The sequence below is a fragment of the Vanellus vanellus genome (genome assembly GCF_965231255.1).
Source record: "Vanellus vanellus genome assembly, chromosome: 3".
In the NCBI taxonomy this organism is placed as follows: domain Eukaryota; kingdom Metazoa; phylum Chordata; class Aves; order Charadriiformes; family Charadriidae; genus Vanellus; species Vanellus vanellus.
In genome coordinates, this window is record NC_138907.1 from 48707406 (window position 1) to 48731542 (window position 24137).

General features: G+C 38.9%; 1 protein-coding gene across 1 annotated transcript in view; it reads left to right on the forward strand.

Moving 5' to 3' along the window:
- Nucleotides 1-24137, forward strand: part of WDR27 (WD repeat domain 27) — a gene marked incomplete at both ends in the record, with an annotated part of 133242 nt that overhangs the window by 50589 nt on the left and 58516 nt on the right. The window contains 2 exons of the mRNA XM_082480707.1: nucleotides 3148-3245; nucleotides 15326-15428. Of these exons, the coding sequence (XP_082336833.1) occupies nucleotides 3148-3245; nucleotides 15326-15428 (201 nt within the window). The remainder of the gene's footprint in view (nucleotides 1-3147; nucleotides 3246-15325; nucleotides 15429-24137) is intronic.

The following is a 24137-nucleotide window of genomic DNA, read 5'->3' on the forward strand; positions in this document are numbered from 1 at the left end:
AAGGGACCTCCGGAGATCAATTAGTCCAACTCCCCTGCTAAAGCAGATCACCTAGAGCAGGTTGCACAGGATCATGCCCAGGTGGGTTTTGAATATCTCCAGAGAAGGAGACTCCACAACCTCTCTGGGCAGCCTGTTCCAGTGCTCTGTCACCCTCAGATGGAAATGCCTGTGTTCCGGTTTGTGCCCATTGCCCCTTTTCCTGTTGCTGGGCACCACTGAAAAGAGTCTGGCCCCATCGTCTTGACACCCGCCTTTACATATTTATAAACATTGATGAGATCCCCCCTCAGTCTTGTCTTCTTCATGCTAAACAGACCCAGGTCTCTGAACCTTTCCTCATAAGAGAGGAGCTCCAGTCCCTTGAACATCTTTGTAGCCCTCTGCTGGACTCTCTCCAGTAGTTCCTTGTCTGTCTTGAACTGGATAGCCCAGAACTGGACACAGTACTCCAGATGTGGCCTCACCAGGGCAGAGTAGAGGAAGAGGATAACCTCCCTTGACCTGCTGGCCACACTCTTTGTAACGCAGCCCAGGATACCATTGGCCTTCTTGGCCACAAGGGCACATTGCTGGCTCATGATCATCTTGTTGTCCACCAGGACTCCAGGTCCTTCTTCACAGAGCTGCTTTCCAGCAGGTCAACCCCTAACCTGTACTGCTGCATGGGGTTATTCCTCCCTAGGTGCAGGACCCTGCACTTGCCCTTGTTAAACTTCATTATGTTCCTCTCCACTCAGCTCTCTAGCCTGTCCAGGTCTTGCTGAATGGGAGCACAGCTTTCTGGCGTATCAGCCATTCCTCCCAGTTTTGTATCACTGCTGATAACTTGCAGAGGGTACACTCTGTTCCCTGTCCTGGTTCCAGCAAGGATGGGGTTAATTTCCCCAAGGAGCCGGCAGGGGAGGCAGGTATTCCATACCACGTGACCCATGCCCAGCTATAAGAGGCGCTAGCCGGGGGGAGGTAGGCAGTCGCCGCGCGGGGGTGGGTTGCAGCGGTGCACTGCGCGGCGGTACTGTAATCGAGTTCTTATACTCCTTTATCGGTGTTACTGTTTTTCTTTCTTCTTCCCTTTGGCTGTTCTGTTAAATTGCACCATTTCAACACACGAGTTTGGCCTTTTTCTGCCGATTTTTCCCACGGCTGTGGGAGTCGAGCGAGCAGCTGCGTGGTTCTTTGTTGCTGGCTGAGGCCAAACCATGACATCCCTCATCCAGGTCATTGATGAATATGTTGAACAAGACTGGGCCCAGTACTGACCCCTGGGGAACACTGCTAGCTACAGACCTCCAAGTAGACTCTGCACCGCTGATCACAATCCTCTGAGCTCTGCCATTCAGCTAGTTCTCAATGCACCTTACTGTCTACTCATCTAACCCACACTTCCTAAGCTTACCTACGAGGATGTTATGGGAGACCGTGTCAAAAGCCTTGCTAAAGTCGAGGTAGACAACATCCACTGCTTTCCCCTCATCTACCCAGACAGTCATGCTATCATAGAAGGCTATCAGATTGGTCAAGCATGATTTCCGCTTGCTGAAACTGTTAACCACTGCTGATAAACCTTCTTTTCCTCCACAGGCTTAGAGATGACATCCAGAATGAGCTGGTCCATCACCTTTCCAGGGAAGGAGGTGAGGCTGACTGGCCTGTAGTTTCCTGGGTCCTCCTTCTTGCACTTTTTGAAGATTGGAGTGACATTGGCTTTCCTCTTGTCCCCAGGCACCTCTTCTGTTCTCCATGATCTTTCATCCTCTTCCCTTCTTTGGCTGATTAGGATGAAAGTCCATTAGTGGAAAATATATACATAAATACAATGTGTATTGCTCCAGAAGCTGGGCTTAGACACAAACTATCCAGTAACTGGCCTTGGATCTCTGCAGTCCTCAGCTGCTGGGACCTGGGCATGTGAGCCTTTGTCTCTCTGGCGGTTGGTCTGGACCCTGGTTCCTCTGGTAGCCAGCTCCTCCAGATGCTTCACTCCCCAGAACACGCTCGCATACCTGGCTCCCAAACCACTTCACCTACTTGCTGACTATTCCAGCTTGAAGTCTGCTAGTGATGACACGCTGGCTTATGCACCCCTACTTGCCCCTCACTTACTACAGTTGTTTGGACCACAGACACTTGGTCCAGCTTTAGTTACTGGCATTTAATTTCACTCACTCCAGTCTTTCCAGTTCTTAGCACTCAGACCAACAGGCCATCTGATCTATGGCCCCACTCCAGTTGGTGGCAGCCAGGCCCTCACTCATTCCAGGACACACAGGTCTCTTGTGGTCCCCTATGCAGTTGCTGACTCTTAGACCTCCATATACATGTATGCTGATAGAGAGTCCCTTCACCCAGGAAAATAGTTAGAAATGGATTTCAATAGGAAGACAAGAAAGGTTGTGCTGATCAGGTCCAAGGCATGGCCAAATCCACTGAGCAGCAGTCTGTTTACACACAACTGTCTCCTTTAATTCCCTTTCCCCTCTATTTTCCCGCACTTGTCCTTCCACAAACCACTTCGATCCTTCCCTTTCCCCACTGTTATTTCCTAACCTAACCATCCTATAATGTCTTGTGTAATCACAAAATTATCTTCCCCTACATCCCATAATGGATCCCATACCCTGATAAGTAGTAATTCCCATCAGTCTGTGAGATCACCCTGAGAGCTTCTTCTGTTGACTCATCGTGGTGGGTGTCACCCCTGGACCAAAGGGCTCATGGCTGTCCTGGGACAATACTGAGAGGAGTCGAGGAAGTACTTCATTTCTCTGACTGGGTTATGGGGGTTCCTCCACATATCAGCTCTCCTCTGTTCTCCTTTGTGTGTGTGCAGACAAGCTTTTTATCATGTAACCTAATAAATATTTATTTTTTATTTTTAAATGGAATAAGTTCTTCACTGAGAGGGTGATCGGTCACTGGAGCAGACTCCCCAAGGAAGTGGTTACAGTACTGAGCATGTCAGAGTTCAAAGAATGTCTGGACAATGCTCCTAGTCATATGGTTTAATTTTAGATAGTCCTGTGAGGAGCAGGGAGTTGGACTTGATGATGCCTCTGGGTCCCTTCCAACTTGAGATGTTCTATGATTCTACAAATATTTAGCACCACAAGAATAGTTATCTGAAACTTATTTTATATTTTATAGGGGTCATCATTCAGCACTCAGCAACCCGAAGCTTACAATCTTTTCATGACCACAGCTGCTGGTGATGGTATCAAACTGTGGGATTTAAGAACACTGAGGTAAGACTGAATAAGGTACCTTGGAATAAAAATTCATGCTTTATCTTTATTCAGAATTGTCATACTTGCTGTGATATACCAGTAGAAATTTGGATGAGATCTACAATCAGGCCTTTAAAAATTAAAATTAAAAACTAATTGGAATTTACTGATTTTAAGAGACCAAACAAAATGCTGTCTCCTCAGTTTTAGTGTGTGGAAGCCATTAAATGGTCAAAATTTATCACCCATGTCTTACCTACCTCTGTAGACCTAATTGTATATATAAAACAGCGTATTGAACGGAATGCTAATGGTTTTTCCAAAACACCATGTCATTACTGTTAAAGGAGGTAAAAATTATGATCCAGCTTTTAAAATACAAATGTAATTGTAACAACATTATTACAAATCATGTCTGTAGTGCTATAAATTTGCATTATAAGTTATCATAAACTCGGAATAAAAATGCTACACTTCTAAAGAAGTTTCAGTGGTTTACTTGGGAGAGCTGGGGGACAACTGGAGAGAGTGGTGGGGAGGGAACATTGCTCAGGAAAGGAAATACTTGGGGTAGTCTCTGTTGTGCATGCTAAAAGAATTATGTTCAAAAGAAAAGAGGTTTAGACAGGGAGGATAATTAAGGTTTAAAGAATAACTTCATATTTGCTTTGTGTGTATGTAAACATATACTTATTGAAAGACATAATATAATATTTCTAATACTGGATTTTCTGTTTAGGAAATGCTTAATGATCCTTTCATTTATTTCCATCTATCTGTGGTAAGAATACATTAAACCTATAGGGGGCATATATGTTCTTGCCAAAGCATTGCTGTAATACCTGCATTGAATGTCAGAAAGTAATGAAACTAGAGACTACTGGGTTGGAATCTGTTACCTTCTTATGTTTTTGTAATAAGCTGCTCAAACTGTGTTGCTGAAGAGTAATGAAAAAGTAGAAAGCTTTTCACAGATCACTTATCTGTCTCTTTGTTTCTAAATACTAATATAAGTAGACCAGGTGAATGGTAAAATAGTTAAAGTGTAAAATCTGGGCAATCAATTAAATGAATATGTCCGGGGAAGAGGGGAATAATTTATGTGTGTTCTTGCTTTATATTTAATTTGGCAAAGTCGTTGTATTCTAGTGTCCACTGAGTTCTACTAGCCAAACTTCAAAAAAGTAATTCAAGTCCTTAATGACATATATTTTAAGGGTGCTTATTAGGTATTATGTATATGTGTGTGTTTGTTGTACCTTACACAGTGATCAATGGTAGTAACTGTTGTGGAGAAGAAACAGAGAAAATAAATGATTACTTTTCACTTGCTTGTAACTTTCAGGGAAAAATATCTAATTTTTAGAAATGAAATTTTCTCTCACTGCTCAGACAGACTCAGAGATTGAGTCTTCTGTATTTTAAAATCTATTCTTGAGTTCTCATACGGAAGAAAACTGTTCACTTTTTCCTAATGTGTTCACCAGGTGTTTTTCACATAAATAAATTTGAAATGTCTGGGTTTGGAAAGCTGTATCTGAACTTGGAACCAGTCTCCACTGAAGTGTTAGGTCTACTATACAGTTACAGACTGAAAACTTTTGCTTTTTTTTTTTTGTTCATAGGTCTTGTCCAATCAAATACAGTCCATCCCTTGCACTGTTGTGTGCTTACAGGAGAGATTAGTTCCTAAACAATCTTATGGTGGGCCAGTACCTTTAATCTCTTAAAGCTGTTGATTTGTAAAGTTGGTGCATCAGCCATTACTGTGTTTTGAATGGTCCCTCTGGAATGACCTCTCTTTATTTCTGCTTTGGGTTTGCCAGAATAGGGTTTGTTTAGTGAAATCTTTGTCCAGTGTTCTTGAAATATAGCAAAGGTAAGTCCACCTTCTCATTTATACTGTTTGCAGTGTTGTGGGTAGTAACACTAACTGCAAGATCTCAACTTTATTGTTTGTTGATTTTGTTCTAAATATTTGCCCTAGACATCTACAGTGAAAACTGTTTTGCTTTTGTTTAATTTGCTTGTTACCCTTAATGAGTTCTATCCATTGTTACTTTATTTAATAATACTGTGTGAAATTCTGATCAAATAGGGAAAAAACCTCTCCAGCGTTGTGCTCTTGAAAGCTGCAGTTGAAAGCATGGGAAATAATTTTCAGAGTAACTTTGCACAATTTCTCTGGGACTCTTAGTTCTTTTATTCAATTTATTTGATGATGGCTCCTTTTTTTATTCTTTGACATGCATTCCTTTTCTTATAATTGACTGAGGTATCTTAGAATGCTCAGGTTCTTTTTTGATCTTTGCTTAGAGTAAGTCTTCAGACATATTATCCTGGCCTGCAGCTTTATAGGTTTTGAATATATTGATTTTTTTCTCTGAGTTCCACAAGAATTTTTCCATTCAGTCTGTATTATCAAACTACATTTTTTTCCCAGTGAAAATTCATTGAACTTATCTTTTCTTTTGTTCTTGAAGTTGATGAGAGTATTTTGCAACTTCCATTTTCATCATCCTTACTAGATAAAGCTGTGAATCTGTCTGTCTCTCTTACTATTGATGATCTGGAGGCATTCCAAGTTTGCTTCAGAGAGTGCCAGAAAGTCTTATGGGTTCCTCTGAAGGTGGTACAAGAAAAGGCATTTTTACTTTCTGATGTTGTTAGCCAACCTCACACAGCCAGATCATCTTGCCAATAAATGAGGGAATCTTGGACACTGCTAGTGACTTTTGGATTTACTCAGACTGTTGCTTCATTTGCTTTGAAATGCATGGATTCGTAAAGTTTCATCTGAAGAATCTGAATATTTTTGTACTTCTGCATTCTTCTCATTTATAACTGTAGTTAAGAAAAGCTTCAGACAATCTACAAAGCAGACTTATGAATAAAAAACTAAGGAGACTAGATCTTTTTGGAAGAAGAACCAACTCTGGCTACTCTTCTTCCATGTTAGGATAATAAATTATGAGGCTTTATGAATATAGGCATCAGGGTAAGATAATGACCTTTGACCAACTTCCAAGACATTGTGAAGAGAAACTTAAGTCTATCTTGTTGAAAAGAGTGGCTACTTGGAGAAAAAGTAAGGGCAGTGAGAGACAGATATATTTTGGCATCCTAGTGCTGTAAAACCAACGCATAGAAAAAGTGTGTAGAAACTTAGGACCTAAGGAAAATTCTATTCCCTTACACAGTAAACCCATAACAACCCCTAATGGTAGACTAGATTAAATACCAGCTGCTTTAATATGCTCATATGTCACTAAGTTTCACATGATAGTTTTAAATTCTGTTTTACCAGTCCAGATCCCTTCAATTACGCATTTCCTCCTACTTGTAGATAATTCTGTGCATTAAAACATCCAGAAGCAAGGAAGTTTCTTTCATTCGTTATGTTAGGAGGAAACTATTAATTCAAAGTGTTGCCCTCTTTGCTTTGTTAAATGCTTCAGGCACTCCATTTAAGCTCTGGCCTGGACATTTAGTCTTTGCCTGAACTATGTTGTTGATGTACTTGTCTCAAGTCCTGCCTCCAGCCTTGTTTTCTGCATGGACCTTGACCGAACTTGTAGCTAGTTTGCTTTGAGTTCTATCTCTGGCAGACCCATGTTTCAGTCTTGCCTCCAGCCGTTTATCTGGCTCTACCTCCTGCTGCTCCTGACTGGAATACTGGGGTGAACCCTGGACCTGGTTCAGCACCTCACTTTTTCTGGGACTGTCAATGGACCTTGTTATCGGCACACTACTCTGCCCACCCTGTTCAGATATGGTGGGATGGTGCCCTGGTTGGTGAGGACACTGTGCCATGATCACCGTTGGCTTCTCATTTTCCCTTTTGTAGCAGCCCTGCTCTCACTGCAGTCTAATGTGAATATTCACCATTATATTTATTTCTCATATAAGGTGCACAGGCCTGCAAAATGCACACTAAGGAATGCCTTGCAATGCTTTTATTTTTGTTTCTGCTCCAAGAAAAAGTGCTGATGACTTGGTCCTGGTAATTGTCAAGCATGTGATCCATGTAGTTAATTGGAACTCAAAAGCTGATTAATATTCTAAGCAATACTTCTAACTTGAAAGAAATTCCTTCTACTTCTGAAAGAGAAAGTAACATAGGTAGTATTTATACAGCTCTGTAATGTAGTATTTTAGCAGATTAAAATAATGCAAGGTTAATACATCTGTGCAGGGAAGCCATACACTGATGAATATGCTAGATTGTGAGTACAGTCAGCATATGAATATCCTGATCATTCAAGCTAGGTGAATAACTAAATAAAGATTTGCTGATTTATGCATAGTTTATCTCATAGAAACATTTTTGGCTGAGTGAAGAGCTGCTCAGGTCTTTTCATAGAATCAAAGAATGCTTAGAGTTGAAAGGGACCTTAACCTAGTTCCAACCCCCCCTGCCATGGCCGGTGACACTTTCCACTAGACTAGGTTACTCAAAGTTGAACTGGCCTTGAACACTTCAGGGATAAGGCATCCACAATTTCTCTGGACAACCTGTTACAGTGTCTCACCACCCTCACAGTAAAGAATTTCTTCCTAATATCTGTTCTAAATCTATCCTTTTTCAGTTTAAGACCATTACCCCTCGTCCTATCACTATACTCCCTGATAAAGAGTGCCTCTCCACCTTTCCTGTAGGCCCTCTTTAAGTGCTGGAAGGTCACAATAAGATCTCCCCAGAGCCTTTTCTTCTCCAGGATGAACCACCCCAACTCCCTCAGCCTGTCTTCATAGGAGAGCTGCTCCAGTCCTCTGATCATTTTTGTGGCCTTCCTCTGGACCTGCTCCAACAGGTCCATGTCCTTCTTATGCTGGGGGCTCCAGAGGTGGATGCAGTACTCCAGGTGGGGTCTCACATGAGCAGAGTAGAGGGGCAGAATCACCTCCCTTGACCTGCTGGCCACCCTGCTTTTGATGCAGCCCAGGATGCTGTTGGCTTTCTGAACTGTGAGCGCACATTTCTGTGTCATGTTGAGTTTCTCATTCACCAACACCCCCAAGTCCTTCTCCTCAGGGCTGCTCTACATCCATTCTCCACCCAGCCTTTATTTGTGCTTGGGATTGCCCTGACCCACATGCAGGACCTTGCACTTGGCCTTGTTGAACTTCATGAGGTTTGCATGGGCCCACCGCTTAAAGCTGTCCAGGTCCCTCTGGATGGCATCCCTTCCCTCCAGCATGTTGGCCACACCTTACAGCTTGGTGTCATCGGCAAACTTGCTGAGGGTGCACTCAATCCCAACATCCATGTCACCAACAAGGATGTTGAACAGCGATGGTCACAATACTGACCCCTGAGGAACGCCACTTGTCACTAGTCTCCATTTGAATATTGAGCTGTTGACCACAACTCTGAGTGTGACCATCCAGCCAATTCCTTATCCACCAAGTCATCCATCTGTCAAATCCACGTGTCTCCAATTTAGAGGCAAGGATGTTGTGTGGGATGGTGTCAAATACTTTGCAGAAGTCCAGGTAGGTCTTCCTTTTTTCCCTTTTTAAATATGGGAGTTATGTTTCCCCTTTTGCAGTCAGTGGGAACTTCACTGGACTGCCTGACTTCTCAAATATGATGGCTAGTGGCTTAGCAACTTCATCTGCCAGTTCCTTCCAGACCTGCAGATACATTTCATCAGGTCCCATGGATTTGTGCACCTTCAGGTTACTCAGATGATCTCGAACCTGATCTCCTACAGTGGGCAATCCCTCATTCTCCCAGTCTCTGCCTTTGCCTTCTGCAACTTGGGTGATGCCTTCTGCCCTTGCCGGTCAAGAATGAGGCAAAAAAGTCATTGAGTACCTCAGCCTTCTCCATATCCTGGGTGACCAGGTCTCCCATTTCCTTCCTGAGGGGGCCCCCATTACCCACATTTGCTCTTCTCTACTTGCCACAGAAATATAGAGATGTGAAACTTGCCGGGAGAACTGATGTAATGTTGAATAATACAACAGGATGGTCAGTAACAGCTGAAATTGGGAATTAATTTAAAAGGAAGGAATGGGAAAGTTGTGCTATTCTGTCAGATGTGCTCATTATCTATCCAGACGTGAGAAGAGCAGGGAAAATTTATTACTGCCCCATTTAGAGGTCTGGGCTGCTACTATGGTAGGTGTGGGGAGGCAGATGTGACAGCTGCTAGGTTACTGTTTCAGGTAATGACATTGGCAGGGGCAAAGTGTTGGGAGGAGCTCCCAACCACCACCACACTAACACCTTTGGTGGCAGGACCAGCCTGCCTCTGATTCACACTCTGAACATTTGAAGAATAGAAGTTCAGCTGCTTTAATGCTGTTTGCTACTGAAATAGCTATTCCTCATCTCTTTCTGCAAAAAAAGGCAGTGTGTGCCTATTGGACCACAGTGAAGATAATTGAAGAATATTGGACTACTTGGACATACTGAATATCTTCTTCAGAATATTCAGATGCATGATAATGCTTTGATGCATGATCCCAGGGAAAATCAGTTTCACCCTCTTTCAGCCTCTGAAAAGATTTGCCAATTGTATAAAGACAGTTTCAGACATTAAGGTAAAAACTCCAACTAGTATTATGATCCTGTGCAACTAGATCATAAGCTCCCCTGGTAACATATTTTAGTAGAATTCCTGCAGCCACATAGAACTCATCTCATACATTTTCTAACAATTACACTTTAAGACCCTTAGGATCAGACAGGCAGTTTCAATGAATGCCCCTTCAATTTTCAGATACTTTTCAGTTTGCATCTCCACTGTGAACTAACTGCTTGACATCATAGAATCATAGAATGGTTTAGGTTGGAAAGGACCATGAAGATCATCAAGTTCCAACCCCCTTGACATAGACAGGGACAGCTCCCACTAGACCAGGTTGCCCAAGACCACGTCCAGCCTGGCCTTGAACACCTCCAGTGATGGGGCCTCAACAGCCTCTCTGAGCAACCTGTTCCAGTGCCTTACCACCCTCAAAGTGAAAAATTTCTTCCTAATGTTTAATCTAAACCTGCCCTCTTCCAGTTTAAAGCCATTCCTCCTTGTCCTATCGCTACATGCCCTAGTAAAAAGTCCTTCCCCAGCTCTCCTGTAGGCCCCCTTTAGGTACTGGAAGGCCGCAATAAGATCTCCTTGGATCCTTCTCTTCTCCAGGCTGAACAGCCCCAACTCTATCAGCCTCTCCTCGTAAGAGAGGTGCTCCAGCCCTTGGATCATCCTCGTGACTCTTCTCTGGACACAGTCCAGCAGATCCATGTCCTTCTTATGTTGGGGACTCCAGAGCTGGATGCAGTACTCCAGGTGGGGTCTCAAGAGAGTGGAGTAGAGGGGCAGAATCACCTCCTTTGACCTTCTGGCCACACTTCTTTTGATGCATCCTGAGCAAGATACAAATAGACACATATAATTTGATTACTTCTTGATCTCTTCTGAACGTGAGGATCCCATGATTTGCCATCTTTTTTCCCCTGAAGCTGTGAGTCTTGTTATCCGATTCTGAGGAGAAAAAGGGATAAAGCAGTGGTTGGAATTCCTCTGAGTTTGGGACTGGAGATGCGTGAAAGTATACAGGATGGCGAACGTGGTCCCTGCTGGATGCTGTTGGTGAAAACATGTTGAGCACCTATGTGAAGGGCTTGGTGTGTGTTTAAAATGAAACCCATGTGTACAGAATATCTAAGATAGCTACTACTACTGTCAAGTTATATTGAGATTTTATAGAGCCTCAGTGGATCTGCTGGTACCAAAGGGTCTCAGAACAAATATCAGAGCACTGGGACAAAGTAATAAAATACAAGGAAAAGTGGTTACAAAAAGGAAAACTTTGGTTTGCAGTCAAGATATTTTTTTTAATGCAGCAAGTACAATGAAATAGACTTATTTGTGAGAGTATTCCCCAATTTATCTAGACATGCACCATTCTGGTATATTTCTCTTACAAAGACAGAAAACATGTTACACTTTTTTTCTAATATTCTGAAAGTTGTTTGGGACATAAAAAGATACATATTTTGGAATGTAGACTAAGGACAACATAGGGAAAACTTAGCTGTTTGCTGTCCCATGCAATTACCAGATGTTTGTCATGGTAACCCATGAAAAGCTCTGACCAGAAAAGCATTCTTAGGAGGCTGGACAGCATGCCAGCTGGCCACGTAGCGCTTGCAATATCCAAAATAAGTTTGATCACCACCTGTCGCTACTTAAAAAAAACAAAAACAAAACAAAACAGGAGGGAAAAAAAAGCGCCTGAAATAAGAGAACTTCTAGAATAAGCTAAAATTATGCACATAGTATCTATCTATTTATTCTAGGATTTTTTATCCATTTATTCCCATTGCTGTGATACCTGGAGATGTCTGGAGTTAATCGATTGTATAACGAAGTTTCTACTGGATTCTGTGGAAAGTTTAACTGGAATCAGTTTTTTTTAAATGTCTTTTTAGAGCAGGATTTTGAGGGGGTGGAGAAGTAGCTATACTTGTAATAAAACATACATCCTGATTATAATTGAAAAGTTGAACAGGACAACAAATAAGAAAAAAGAATCCAGGATGTTAGTTATTACTGTGGCTGTATTAGCACAAGAAAAAGTGGCACTGTCCTATGGCTCAGACATTGCTTTTCTCTGCTGTGATATAGCAGAGAAAAGGTCAGTGAAAGCCTTGGAATCCTGTTAGTATTTATGCATCCACTTATAGGTGGAGTAATTGAGTTATTGGTCACAGATGTAGAGGAGTCAAATTCTTTTGAAAGGAAGTTGTTTGCAGTGATTTACTAGGAGACTCTTCTGTGAAGAAGAAACACCTCATTGAGGAAGTTAGCTTTTACAGCCTCTGAGAACAAGGTCTTAGACACTGAGAACTAGTCCTGATAGCCAGTGTTCTATTTCAGAAAGAATGGTGATCCTGAAGTCATATTCAGGAGGAACAGAGGATATATGAATTTTGTTTCTTTTTCTCATGAGGAAATTTCTTTCATGGAATGTTGTTGTATCTTACAAGTATAAGATTAAAAAGAAACTTTTTCTTCAAACATTTCTATAGTCATTGCCCATATGTGACAATGAGAAAAGGCACTGAGATTAACTGTATTTTTTAGGGGACTCTGAAATTCACAAACAATGCAACTGGGACTCTGGCAGAGACAAGAAAAAACATGATTGAGGCTGAGTTGTGGGAGAGATCTACTCTATACAATGAGTAGTGTTTGGTAGGAGCCTAACTGAGGGCAAAATCTTGCAATGCCACATCTGACAGTGAAGGGGAACAGCAGACAGATGAAACACATCATGCTCCATTTTTATTTCTGTATAAGATATTTGAAGGAAAGACTTGCCCAGATTTATGATTATGCCTTTGCTGCTGAACCACAGAATCACATAATGATTGTGGTTGGAAAGCACCTTTGGAAGTGTCTTGTCCAACTCCCCTGCTCAAGCAGAATCACCTACAGCAGATTGTCCAAGCTCATGTCCAAATGGCTTTTGCATATCTCTAAGGAGGGAGATTCTACAACCTCTCTGGGCAACCTGTGCCAGTGCTCAGTCATCCTTGCAGTAAAAAAATATTTCCGACAGTCTCATGTGTTTCAATTTTTGCTCATTGCTGCTTGTCCTGTCACTGGACACCACTGAAAAGAGCCTGGCTCTGTCTTCTTTAAAGCCTGCTTTCAGCTCATTGATGGTGGGTATCATTGCAATGCCACTCACAATTATCTTTGAAAGGTCACGGTGATCAGGAGAGGTGTCTGAGGACTGAAAGAAAGTAAATGTCACTCCTATCTTCAAAAAGGGCAAGAAGGAGATCCCAGGGAACCGCAGACTGCTCAGCCTCACCTTGATCCCTGGGAAGGTGATGGAGCAACTAATTCTGGAAACCATTTCCAGTGACTGAGCACTGGCACAGGTGGCCCAGTGAGGTTGTGGAGGTTTGCATCTTGGAGTTATTCAAAACCCATCTGGACATGATCCTTGGCAAGTGACTCTAGGTGAGTAGGAAAGTTGGACAAGATGACCTCCAGTGGTGCCTTCCAACTTCAGTCATATGATTCTGTGTAAGCTGTAGTATGGAAAGCATGCACTACCCATTGTGTTTTCTTTTAAGTTACCTTCCAAAAAGTAAAGTTGACAGTATAAATCAAATATGTATTCTGTGACTTTTCCTCCATTGCCTAACCTTTGGAGTCACATATGTTAGAATGCTGCATTTGAGAGAAGACTGAGGTAGCTAGTGTTCTCCTTTAGTGTCAGTAGGAAGCTTGAATAGAGTCAGGTTATTCAATGGCCCAAATACAGCCATTTGTTGAAAGTTTGCATATTCATGCAAGAGCTATGTGCAAACTGAAGTTGAAGAATGTTTTTACAACTTAGTCACAGTAATTGACTGTATTTATAAGTAACTTCTCTTTGAACTGTAGTGGTCAAATAACCCAACTTAAATTGGGTTATTTACAACATTTTTAGGGTAGAACTAGCCTGTGGTGAAAGGTCTGGTTACTGTATATTCAAAATGTTCATTGGTATCAGTAGGTTTTTTATACAGAAATTCAGCCAAATATATACTGTTTAGAAAGTTTAGAATTAGGGCCTGTAAAATGATGCATTTTCAAGCATTCAGAAGTGTCCTTTTTTATACTTTACTAAGTGATAGTCTTTGAATCAGTCACTAAGTAAAGGCTTTAAGTATACCAGTTTCACCTGGGTGAACGAAGTCCACTTGGCATTCAGTGCATTCTTACACGTAACACGTGTGTCTAAAACAGAACAACAGTATAAAAATTTAGAGATTTCCACACATAGGTTCAGTCAATTGAATTAACACAGTCTCTGTGATTTCACTGGCCAGGAAAAAGTGTATATCACAGATGTTGCCAGAAGATGTTACTCTTTCAAAATTGTTCCTGGACCTAGTACACACAAAAAAAAAAAAAAAAAAAAAAAAAAAAAAAAAGAAAAGAATGTGTGACAGCTGTATTATGGCAAAGTATATGAATTTGTTTCGTAAAGACAAGGGCAGGTTGATAGCACTCATAATAAAGGCAAAAGAACAATACAGATTATTGTAAGTGTGTTTTGAAATGATACCTCAAAGGTATAAAAATAGAGCTCTGAAATGAGGTGTATATGTATGTAAATAATAATTCTGAATGAGGTTGAAAGTTGTATTAAAATATCTTTTAATATTGAAACAACTCTAAATATTACTTTTTTCCTTAGTTTTGAAGTGACTACAAAGCTATCACAGTTCTTTACAACCATGGATTTTTTTAGATGGATATTAATCTTCTTCTCATTAAAAACATTATTATTTTTAAATGGTCCAAGTGTGCTCAGCTATCAACAGCTTACTCCACAACACACCTTGCAATATTAATATGAAAAGTAGAAATTAGTTCCTTGTTTTAAATTTAAATGCATTCCTTCCTTTCGACTGTATTAACAGAGATAGGTAAGAAGTTATCTATAGTAGGGTAGATGATAGCTAGATTTATCAGTTTGGAACATCATTTGGATATTGCCTTTCTTGAATTCATGAGATAAAATAAATTAGTGCATGGAGTAGGAATGTAAATAGAGGAACACAGATTAAATATCCAGATTTGGGTATAAGAAAGGCAAGCAACAATTATTTATGTTACGATTCCACATACTGGATTTTCATTTGATATAAATTACTGGAGGGAAATTTCTTGAGCTTCACAGAGCTGACTGGCTTTCACAAAACCCTCCCCTTAATGCAGGGGAGCTTTTTTTCCCTGCTGAGATGGCTAACTAGGGGTAACTTCATGGTAGGCATCACAGCTTCTAATTTCTAAATAGTAATGATGTTTCTATCTTTGTAAACTAAACAAGGCCAGAGCATGATTTTGGGTATTGTCCTGGGATAGTTCGGTATGTTCATTTTCTTTTTAGTTGTTAATATTCTTTAATGTCTTTCAGTTTCTTCAAGGTCCTACTGCAGAGATATTTAACATGTAATTTGTGGATTTGTGTTAGTAAATTTCTAGACTAAGAAAAACGGATGAGACTTCAGCAGGGTTTCATGAAAACAGTAAAAGAGCTAGTTTTCAGTTGGAGTTAATAAGGCTAATATTTCTCTGAAGGTGTGAACGTCGTTTTGAAGGGCACAGTAGCCGCTGCTATCCATGTGGAATTGCAGTATCTCCTTGTGGACGGTTTATAGCCAGTGGATCAGATGACAAATGTGTAAGTAATATTTTGCTTATTTTCCTCCTAAGCTATGGGAGCTCCTCATATTGTACGCAAAGTAATATTTTATGCATGTTCCTAGGATTCAGCTTAATGTGCAAAACTGAGGTATATCATACTGTTATATACTTCATTTATATGTAGCTGTTACATATGATTCCTGATCTGTATGTTCTTCATTTTGCCTGAAACCCCCCTGAAATCTTAGTGCTCAAAGTAATTGTTAAAAGCTTTTTTCTAGAAGTTTTCACAGTGCTTCACTCTGAACTGTCACATGCTGTCAAAGATGAGAAGAATAGTATCTCGAGTAGTACAGCTTCATGTAGTGTGTACTTATCTGACCACTAGGAACTATGTAGCAAATGCACATTAATTTACTTAAGCTCCTAAATACCGGGTGATGAATCTTTCATTACTGGTTTCTTATGAACCAGCCAGCTGAATACACAATGAAAAGTCATTCAACTGTAATTAGAACTTTTCATAATTCATGGTGTAACTTTGATTGTGTATGTTTCCTCCCCAAATGTGTTCTCTTCTCATTCAATGTCAGCTGTATTTAAATTATTACAGTTAGCAAAGAGTCCTGAATAAAAGTATATTACTACCATTTTGAGTATGCACCTAATTTTAATTCAGCAAGTCCTTCATTGTTGGCACAATATTTTCTTGATGTTTGCTAAGAGGTAGAAGATTGCTAGCTTGTACTATAGGCCTTTGAATCCAGGCTGATGTTGGGTTCAATGTAAACACAACCTTTCAAAACAGCTTGGCAGGACAGCTGTTTAACTTTCTTCTAGGTCTTTCTAGGTGACTCATCAGGACTATGACACAGGGTTTCTGGTCAACTTCAAATTCAGAACAAGAAGAATTTACTGCTGTGGCTAGTTTTGAAATACTGGCTCCAATCATGTGTGAAGGTTAGAGATTTTATTGGCAGATTGCTGGAGGTTTGGCAATAGCTAATGTATTCTTGACATTTCCATGATAAAATATATTTTTCAAGTTTCTGGTAATTTGCATGTCAAAATGTAGTTTGCAATACAAAAGAAAGGCTTTTTTGCTTTGTCTGTGAAACAAAATGCGTGTAATACTGATCTCAGCTCATGGTGTATAGGATATAAATTTCTAATTAAGGTTGATATTGAATAATATAAAAAGAGATGCAGTCACAAGATCTTTTGTCTTCTCTTTTGCATTAGGGTTGGAATTACTGCAGATACAAAAAAAAGAAAGGCATAGAGAATGATTTTGCCCTTACTCCAAATTCTTGACACATGGCTGCTTGTCATAGGAAGCTGAATAGCTGGAATACATCCTGGTCCAGTTGGCATGTGGTCCCTGATGGGCACAGTGCCAGTAAATATTTTTTAGTGTGGCTTCTGGGCTGGAATTTTGCATAATTTGCATTGTATGTCTGTAGAGAACTTTCATTGTTCTTGTTGTTCCCTCAGGACAACTGAGTCAAGTTTCGGATTTTTGCTACAACTGTACTGTTAGGACAAAATACAGTTTGGGGGCATTTTTAAGAGGCTTCTCTTTGAAATGTTGAGACTGGATATACTTTTGTATTTTGTTCTGAAAAAGAAAATCGAACATGGCAGTGAATAGTCCATTCATATTGTTAAGCTAATAACATCCTGACAGATGGACTGATGTGCAACTGGAGTGGTTTTAAGAGTACCAAGAAGCCACATATTTTTGCAGATTGTATTCTATGAGTAAATATGCACTGGAATTCAAAAAACTGCATAAAAATGCAGCAGTGTGAATAGAAAGTGTTATCTTGAAATAACGCATTCTGGAAATAAGTTATGTAACTTTCCACAGACCAGCAACTGCATCTTCAATCAACTTGGAGTTTAATTTATCAAGTGCAATGCCTGCACCCTGTGGTTAACAAATATGATTGCTTTTAAAGCCAAAAGAGGCGGAATTGGAATGTAATTGAGAGACATTAATCTTAAACTGCCTTTTGTATTTCACAATATCTGAAGTGTTTGACAGAGAGGAATATGTTGCCTGCATTGATTAATAGCAAAATCAAAACCATAATCCTACAGGGCATAGAATCAGAAAACCAAAGTATGTTATTGTAAACAAAGAGATGCAAATTCTGTCTGCCTTTCTCTACTTACAAAGCATGTGATCTATTTCATATGAGAATGGCTTGGTATAGCTTCTATGCAGCTGAAGTAGCTATTTGTTTTTATTTGAACTGCTTTTGTGTGTAAGTATGAAATGTGTACATACTGTAAAGCATGGGTTGAAAGTGTTTCCCTAATTGACTACTCCAACTACTTTAAGGGAACTTTTGTCAAGACCTGTGTAGGACCTGACAGTCTCACCAAAGCAGGTACCCATGGTATCCTCATTTTGAACTGTGAACATTATGAACATTTTGAACATTATCCTTACTGTAATTCATTGTGATTAGAAAACGTAGGAAGTTAACGTTTCTAGTACCAGAACCTTCTCTTCATCTTAAATAGCCTAAGGTTACAAGTGACATGGGTTGGCTTTTTCCTTAACTAAATACACATAATATTTTAATTCCTAACCATTTGACAAGTAGACAGTTTGAGGTTTATCACTATCAGACAATAGTATTAAGGATGTTGGACAAATATTCTAATTTGGTTTAGGTTTCCATTTTCCTGGGATCTGTACAAAAATGTTTATCTAATGTTTTACTTAATGTCTAATTAGGTTCTTCATTTTTGTCCTTGAAGACCTTAGGGCTCTCTGAATAAATTCCAAGTTTCCAAAAATGAAGTAGAGAATGCAGAAATAAAGATTTGGCTCTTTAATTGTTTTCAGATTCATTCTTGCTAGATCTCTTTGGACTGTAGACTTTAGGGAGCACATTTTGACCCTAGTGCTGACATGGAATTTTCTAATATAAAACTCTGTGTCCATGTCAAAGCCTGAAGCCTGGGCTTGCAGTTCACATTGACTGACCCATATTGCAAACCCAGAAGTTTTTCAGCATAAAAGGTTGCTACATCAATAAAAATAGGTGGGTAATATATGAAGTCGTCTTCCATTTTATTTATGCTTTTCATCAAAAAGTATAGGATTTTGCCTACAACATTGTCTTTGAAACACATTCTAAATCTAGGATTAAATATATGCCTTCCAACTGTGGAGGCACCGAAGCTGGAGAGAGTAGGAAGATTGTTTCTTCTTCTCCAGAAAGCATCAACACTGAAAGGAGTAACAGGAGACAGGACAAGGCAATTTGATGTTTACACATAACATCAGTGTACTAACCACTTGTTAATCCCTGAAAGTTAACATTTGTGCAAAATTGGTTTTAGAGTAAATTCCCATTATGCAAGAGATGCTGGAAACATACTGGTCAGGGGGCATATCCAAAGAATTCTGCAAACCTGTGAGTGGTGGCTGGATGTAAACCTGGACCTGATAGAGCTTGCAGACTCAGTGTTTTCAGATACAAGATTCTGCATCTGGCATAACACAAACTGTAGAATTTGTTTATAGTTTTAAATAATTACAGAGGTTGATATTCCAAATAGAATGTGAGTCCTACTGAACGATATACTTTAATGTTTTGCTATCAGATATTTATTTAGTTGTAAAATTCATTGTCTCAAATCACATAATATCTTTATGACTTTCCCTATTGGATTAGATGAACAGTTTCTTTGATAAGGACAAGAAAAATACGTATTTTAAACAGTACTCTTAGTTTTATTTTTATCTGTTCTTACATCAAGATGGGTAGCTTTAAAAATATTATTTCTTATTTTGTCACTCATTAATGCATTCAAAAAGCAATGCTGCTGCCTGTTAAACTTACCATCTACTTTACTCAGCCACATATTTTGGCTTTGAGAAGCCATAGTGAAAGGAGCTCTATAATTTGAAGTAGTTTAAAGTTTTAAAGTTTTTCCCCTTATTTTCTCTAGTGTATGAACTGCAGTGCACTCGTGCAGAGTGAGAATCTGCTTTTTAGTTTGGATAAGGAGCTTCTTGAAGCACATCTCCGGGTCCTCCGCATTTACTGTGCTTTGATTTGTATCACAGAGGTGTCTTAGATGGTGCAGATAAATTCCTTTCAAGTGGGACTGAAGTGGAAGAGGAATTCCTTGAGCAAACTGAATGCTGTCTATATGCTAATGGTGTTCAGTTCACAGAATCAGATATAAGATAGCCCGAAGTAAAGCACTAAAATATATTTGGAGGTTGGGCTGCCAGCACTGTTTTGTTCCTTACATCTGCTCCTCTTGCTCTGCACTACTTCCTAATGTAATTATTACCATAGGAATTTATGATCTATTTCTTGACTACCATAAATACATTAGTTATAGAATAATTATTATTATTCTATATATTCTAATATTAATCCTATTAGTCTTTCTGTAGCTCAGTTCTGATTTATAAAATGGAGATTAGCAATGGTATCTTTCTTCTGTCCTTTTCTCTTTAAAAGAAGACTTGAGATGAGGCATATCTCAATTTGTTATCACTGCAGTCAGTTACTCTGATCTTATTTATATTAAATACTTCCACCCTTGTGTGTCTGTGGTGTGATAAGCATCTGATTAGGTATAAAATTGCATAAAATGGTCTAGATAGCGAAGAGGAAACCACGCTAAAATGTGAACAATAAAATTATGTGGTTGTCTATTCTATATTTGAGACCACAATTTCACTAGAACATTTTAGGTACTAATGAATGGAAGAAAAAAGACTACAGATGAGGGAAGAGGCAGGGTGTTGAGAAAGATAATCTGGTATGGATGTATGTAGATGCAGGAGATAGGATAAGCTAATAGTTCAGAAAGTTTAATTCATTATCTCTTGGGAGTGCATCATGGAGGTATCACCGATGTTTAAAATAGGTATCTTTGATACAATAGATTATGCTGTAGTGTTGACTTTAATACTGAGTTTGGAAAAATAGGAGGATATTTTCTTTACTGGAAATTACTTTTAGAAATGTCTGATAGCGGTGTTGTCTAGTATTTATTGTCTTGGTTCACACTTTGTACTAGAGGGCTTGCAGAACTGAATGCATTATATGAAGCAGTGGTAGAGACTATCTGGAGTGTTTGGTTTTCAGTGTCATTGGTACCCCAGCTATATATTGTTCAAGTTTTCTTTTATATGTCCATATTGTTTCACTAAGATAGCCTTTAAGAGAAAACATCTGGAGAAAATAGCATTAGTAATGTTTACTCTGCAAAAAACAGAACTGACATTGCTTGGCAGAAGGAAATCCATGGCAGAAAATGAATGATAGGGACTGTGACTAGCTCTCTGCCAGCTATTGCTGGAGAAAATCTATCCCTTTCCAAAGAACATAACTTTGTGTTACTCTTGAACCTCAGTTTCTTGGATTCTTTGGTAGCGTGGATGGCTTTTAGGTCTACTGTCCTAGGAGGGAATAGATGAATATTGCTCTCTTGTTAATACAGACATGACTTTACAGTGTGTCACTGAATTAACTTTTAAGTTTGGCAATACTTCTGAGTGCTGGGTTTTCAAATTGGCTAATTAAATAGAAACAAAAATCAGGCAAAATATAAATTGGAAGTTTCTAAGAAGGGAGGCTTTCAGAGGCAAATCTGAGATATGGTTTAGATCTGTTTATATAATCTTTTTTAATGAGGAAACTTCAAAGTGTGTTAGCTATAACTGTCTGCCTAATTATGTATTTGAAAAGTATCCTCTGCCTCTTGAAAGATGACTGATCTTGATAATATTTGCTGTGTTAATAATGAAGAGCATTATGAATTTTCACCATTACTCCGTCAGTAGTTATATCAGAGGAACTCATATGGAAACTGGGATCTTACTGTAGTAGGCAATTTTCCGTGACTACCAGAAAGACAGCCTCCGTAAGTGTCATTAGAAGGGGAAGGAACTGTGAGAGGGCATATTATACTTAATGTTTTTGTGACACACTTGAATAGACTTTCCGTGCTACCATGTGGGAAGTGCATAAGATATCTCAGGACTGAAGACCATTAATCAGTGCTTAGGATACTTGTGAAATCTGTTTTATTATGTGTGGATTTGGCACTGATGCCTATAGTTAAGGTAGTCTAACACTTTCCACTATAATTCTGTTTTCAGTTGCCTATAATTGAGAACGTTTTGGGCTGAAACTTTCCATGTTGGGTGTCTGCTTCAGGCTGATTGTTATTTTTCATTTTAGCATAAGTAGTTCAGGTGCTTTTTAAGCTTGAGATTGAGGAAAAATACATGATTCAGTGGGAGATGTACCCCAGTGTAAACAGGGGATGGTGGAGCGCAAGCCAAATAATTATATCATGTACTGTGGGAGTGTGTGTCAGGTTTGATGGCACTAATGGAGGGAAATGGAGACTAAAGCCTTATTAATAGATCCAGTTGCCTTTTGTAAAAGTGTAAGTAAGATTATTTATTTACTTTTATATCAAGAGGCTTTAACACTTCCATCTTCTGTAGCTCATTTGAAATATTAGAAAAAATAGTCACAGGAAAGAGACGACTTTGACTAATCCATGCAAAACTTCTGAAGAAAAAATTCTCTATTTGTGTAAGGTAAAAATAGGTACCTTAGATGCCAGTGTCTTTTTTTTTTTATTTGTTTTTTTTTTTTTTTTTTTTTTTTTTTTTCTGTGATCTGTTTGTAAAATATGTGCTCCAGTTTAAAGTCACAGCAGTTATAAAGGGTTTTTCTTGAAACTGGTGTTGCTTTTCTGGTCCCTGTGAAAGAGCTGATAACGAGAATTTTTCTGTTATGCTTTCGGATTCTTTCTGATATGCTTCCCCCTCTTTCCAGGGGGGAGTAGGAGTGTAAGTAGTTTGACTCTAATGCATATGACCATGGATTGGACTAGGGGACAGTGGGAACAGATGGGGACAAGTTTGCTTTGAAGACAGAGTATAAGAAAACAGAGGAAAGAATTTATAGCGAAACTCTGTAGATAAAGAGTCAATTTATTTAGCACATTCTCTCTACCAATGCAGAGAATTAAGTAGTTTTCCATTTGGATACAAATTCTTCCCCTCAAGGAAGGACCTTCACCCTTCTTCCCTGTCTCTTGCTACAAATTTAGAGAAGAAAGCACAAGCTTGTATATACGCATAAGGTGCTAAATACACTTTTACAGCGTGGGTTAATGTAAACTGACTACTCCAAATTTTCTTCAAACTTCAAGTGAAAGGAAACACAAGTAAGTATGTGGTTATGGGTGCAGGAAACTTGTTTGGAAGCTATTGGTACAGGTAAATGATTTTTACTTTTGGCTGACCCTTGGACAGAAATGGAAAGGAAATACCAATATCTACTGAATCAGTATTTTTATTACAAGAAATTGGTCTTAATATAAAAAAAAGGGATTGACTTTGGCTAAAGTCTTTGACAGATTATATGCACATGCATTTTGGGTATTGCTGAGTACTTCATAGACTGTTTTGCTTTCTTTTTTATTACATTTGGTTTGCTGAAAATCTGTTCTTCCTCTGTCGTTGAATTCATATTTTAAACTTTTTTTTTCTTCTGTGGTTAGTGTTATGGTATCATTTATAATTCACTTACTGTTCCTTTTTTTTTCTGTAGAGAAGAATATGCTAAAAAAATCTAGTAAGTATAGCACAGAAAAACAATTTGAATGACATCAGAAATTTAGTAAAACTAGAATGATGGCAGACTACAGTAGGAGAATGTTTATACTGGAGTTATTCCACTTCTTATGAATACCTGAATGTAATTTCTGTTAAAATACAATTTCCTTTGGGATCGTTTTTTTTTATTATTTTTATTATTGAATTTAAAAATAAATTTACTGAGAAGTTTATTTTCAATCTTGCACCAAGTTAACTTTTATTCTCATAATTTAGACTATCACTGACTGGCTTAAATATTTGTGACTGGAGTTACTTAAACAGAAGCTGTTTTTATACATTTTTTTATGGTGATGGTTTTCTTTAATCACATTTTATTGTGTTACATGTCAAAGTTACTCTGATTTAAAATATTTTCCAATTACTTTCCTTAAAAGCACAGTTATTGGAAGAGAAGATGATAGCTACCACAACATAATGAACTATTCTGGGATGTAGTTAGGGACGCTGCCACTTTTTCTTTTGAAGCTGAACTACCACACCTAAATATTTAATATTTATAGGGCTAGAAATACAGTATCAGAAAGAACCTTAAAACTAGTTCTGTTAGTATAGAATTGCAGGAATGAAGAACAGTGGGAAAATTGTGTTCCTAGCCATGTTCCATGTGTAGCAGCTGTTCAGTACGAAAGTAGTCTCTGTAGTAAAGATCAGAGTAAAGGTCTTTCCTGGGCTGATGAATGCATCAGTGGTTAGCTATAGGTGGGCTTCTATCTGTACTTGCTTTTCATTACTTTCTCTGACCCAGTGAATCTTGTTACACAATGTGACGATTCAGCAGAGCAATGCATGCCAGCCTAACCTCTACCTGAGGGCTTAGAAGCATTTGTTGAAAGGTGGGAAGTAAGAGTTTGAATGCTTTTTAGGTTGAGAAGTGTGATTAGCTAACATTTCTTTTTAGACAACTGAATATGCACTTGCTAGATTCTACTGAAGCTGCACAACTGCTTCATAGCAATTTTGAAAGAAAGGTATGAGCCAAATAGTTGATTTAGGAACTGTGTGGAACAGCATAAATTACTAGAATACCTGGGTTTCACAAGCATTGGATTGGTCTTCAAAAAA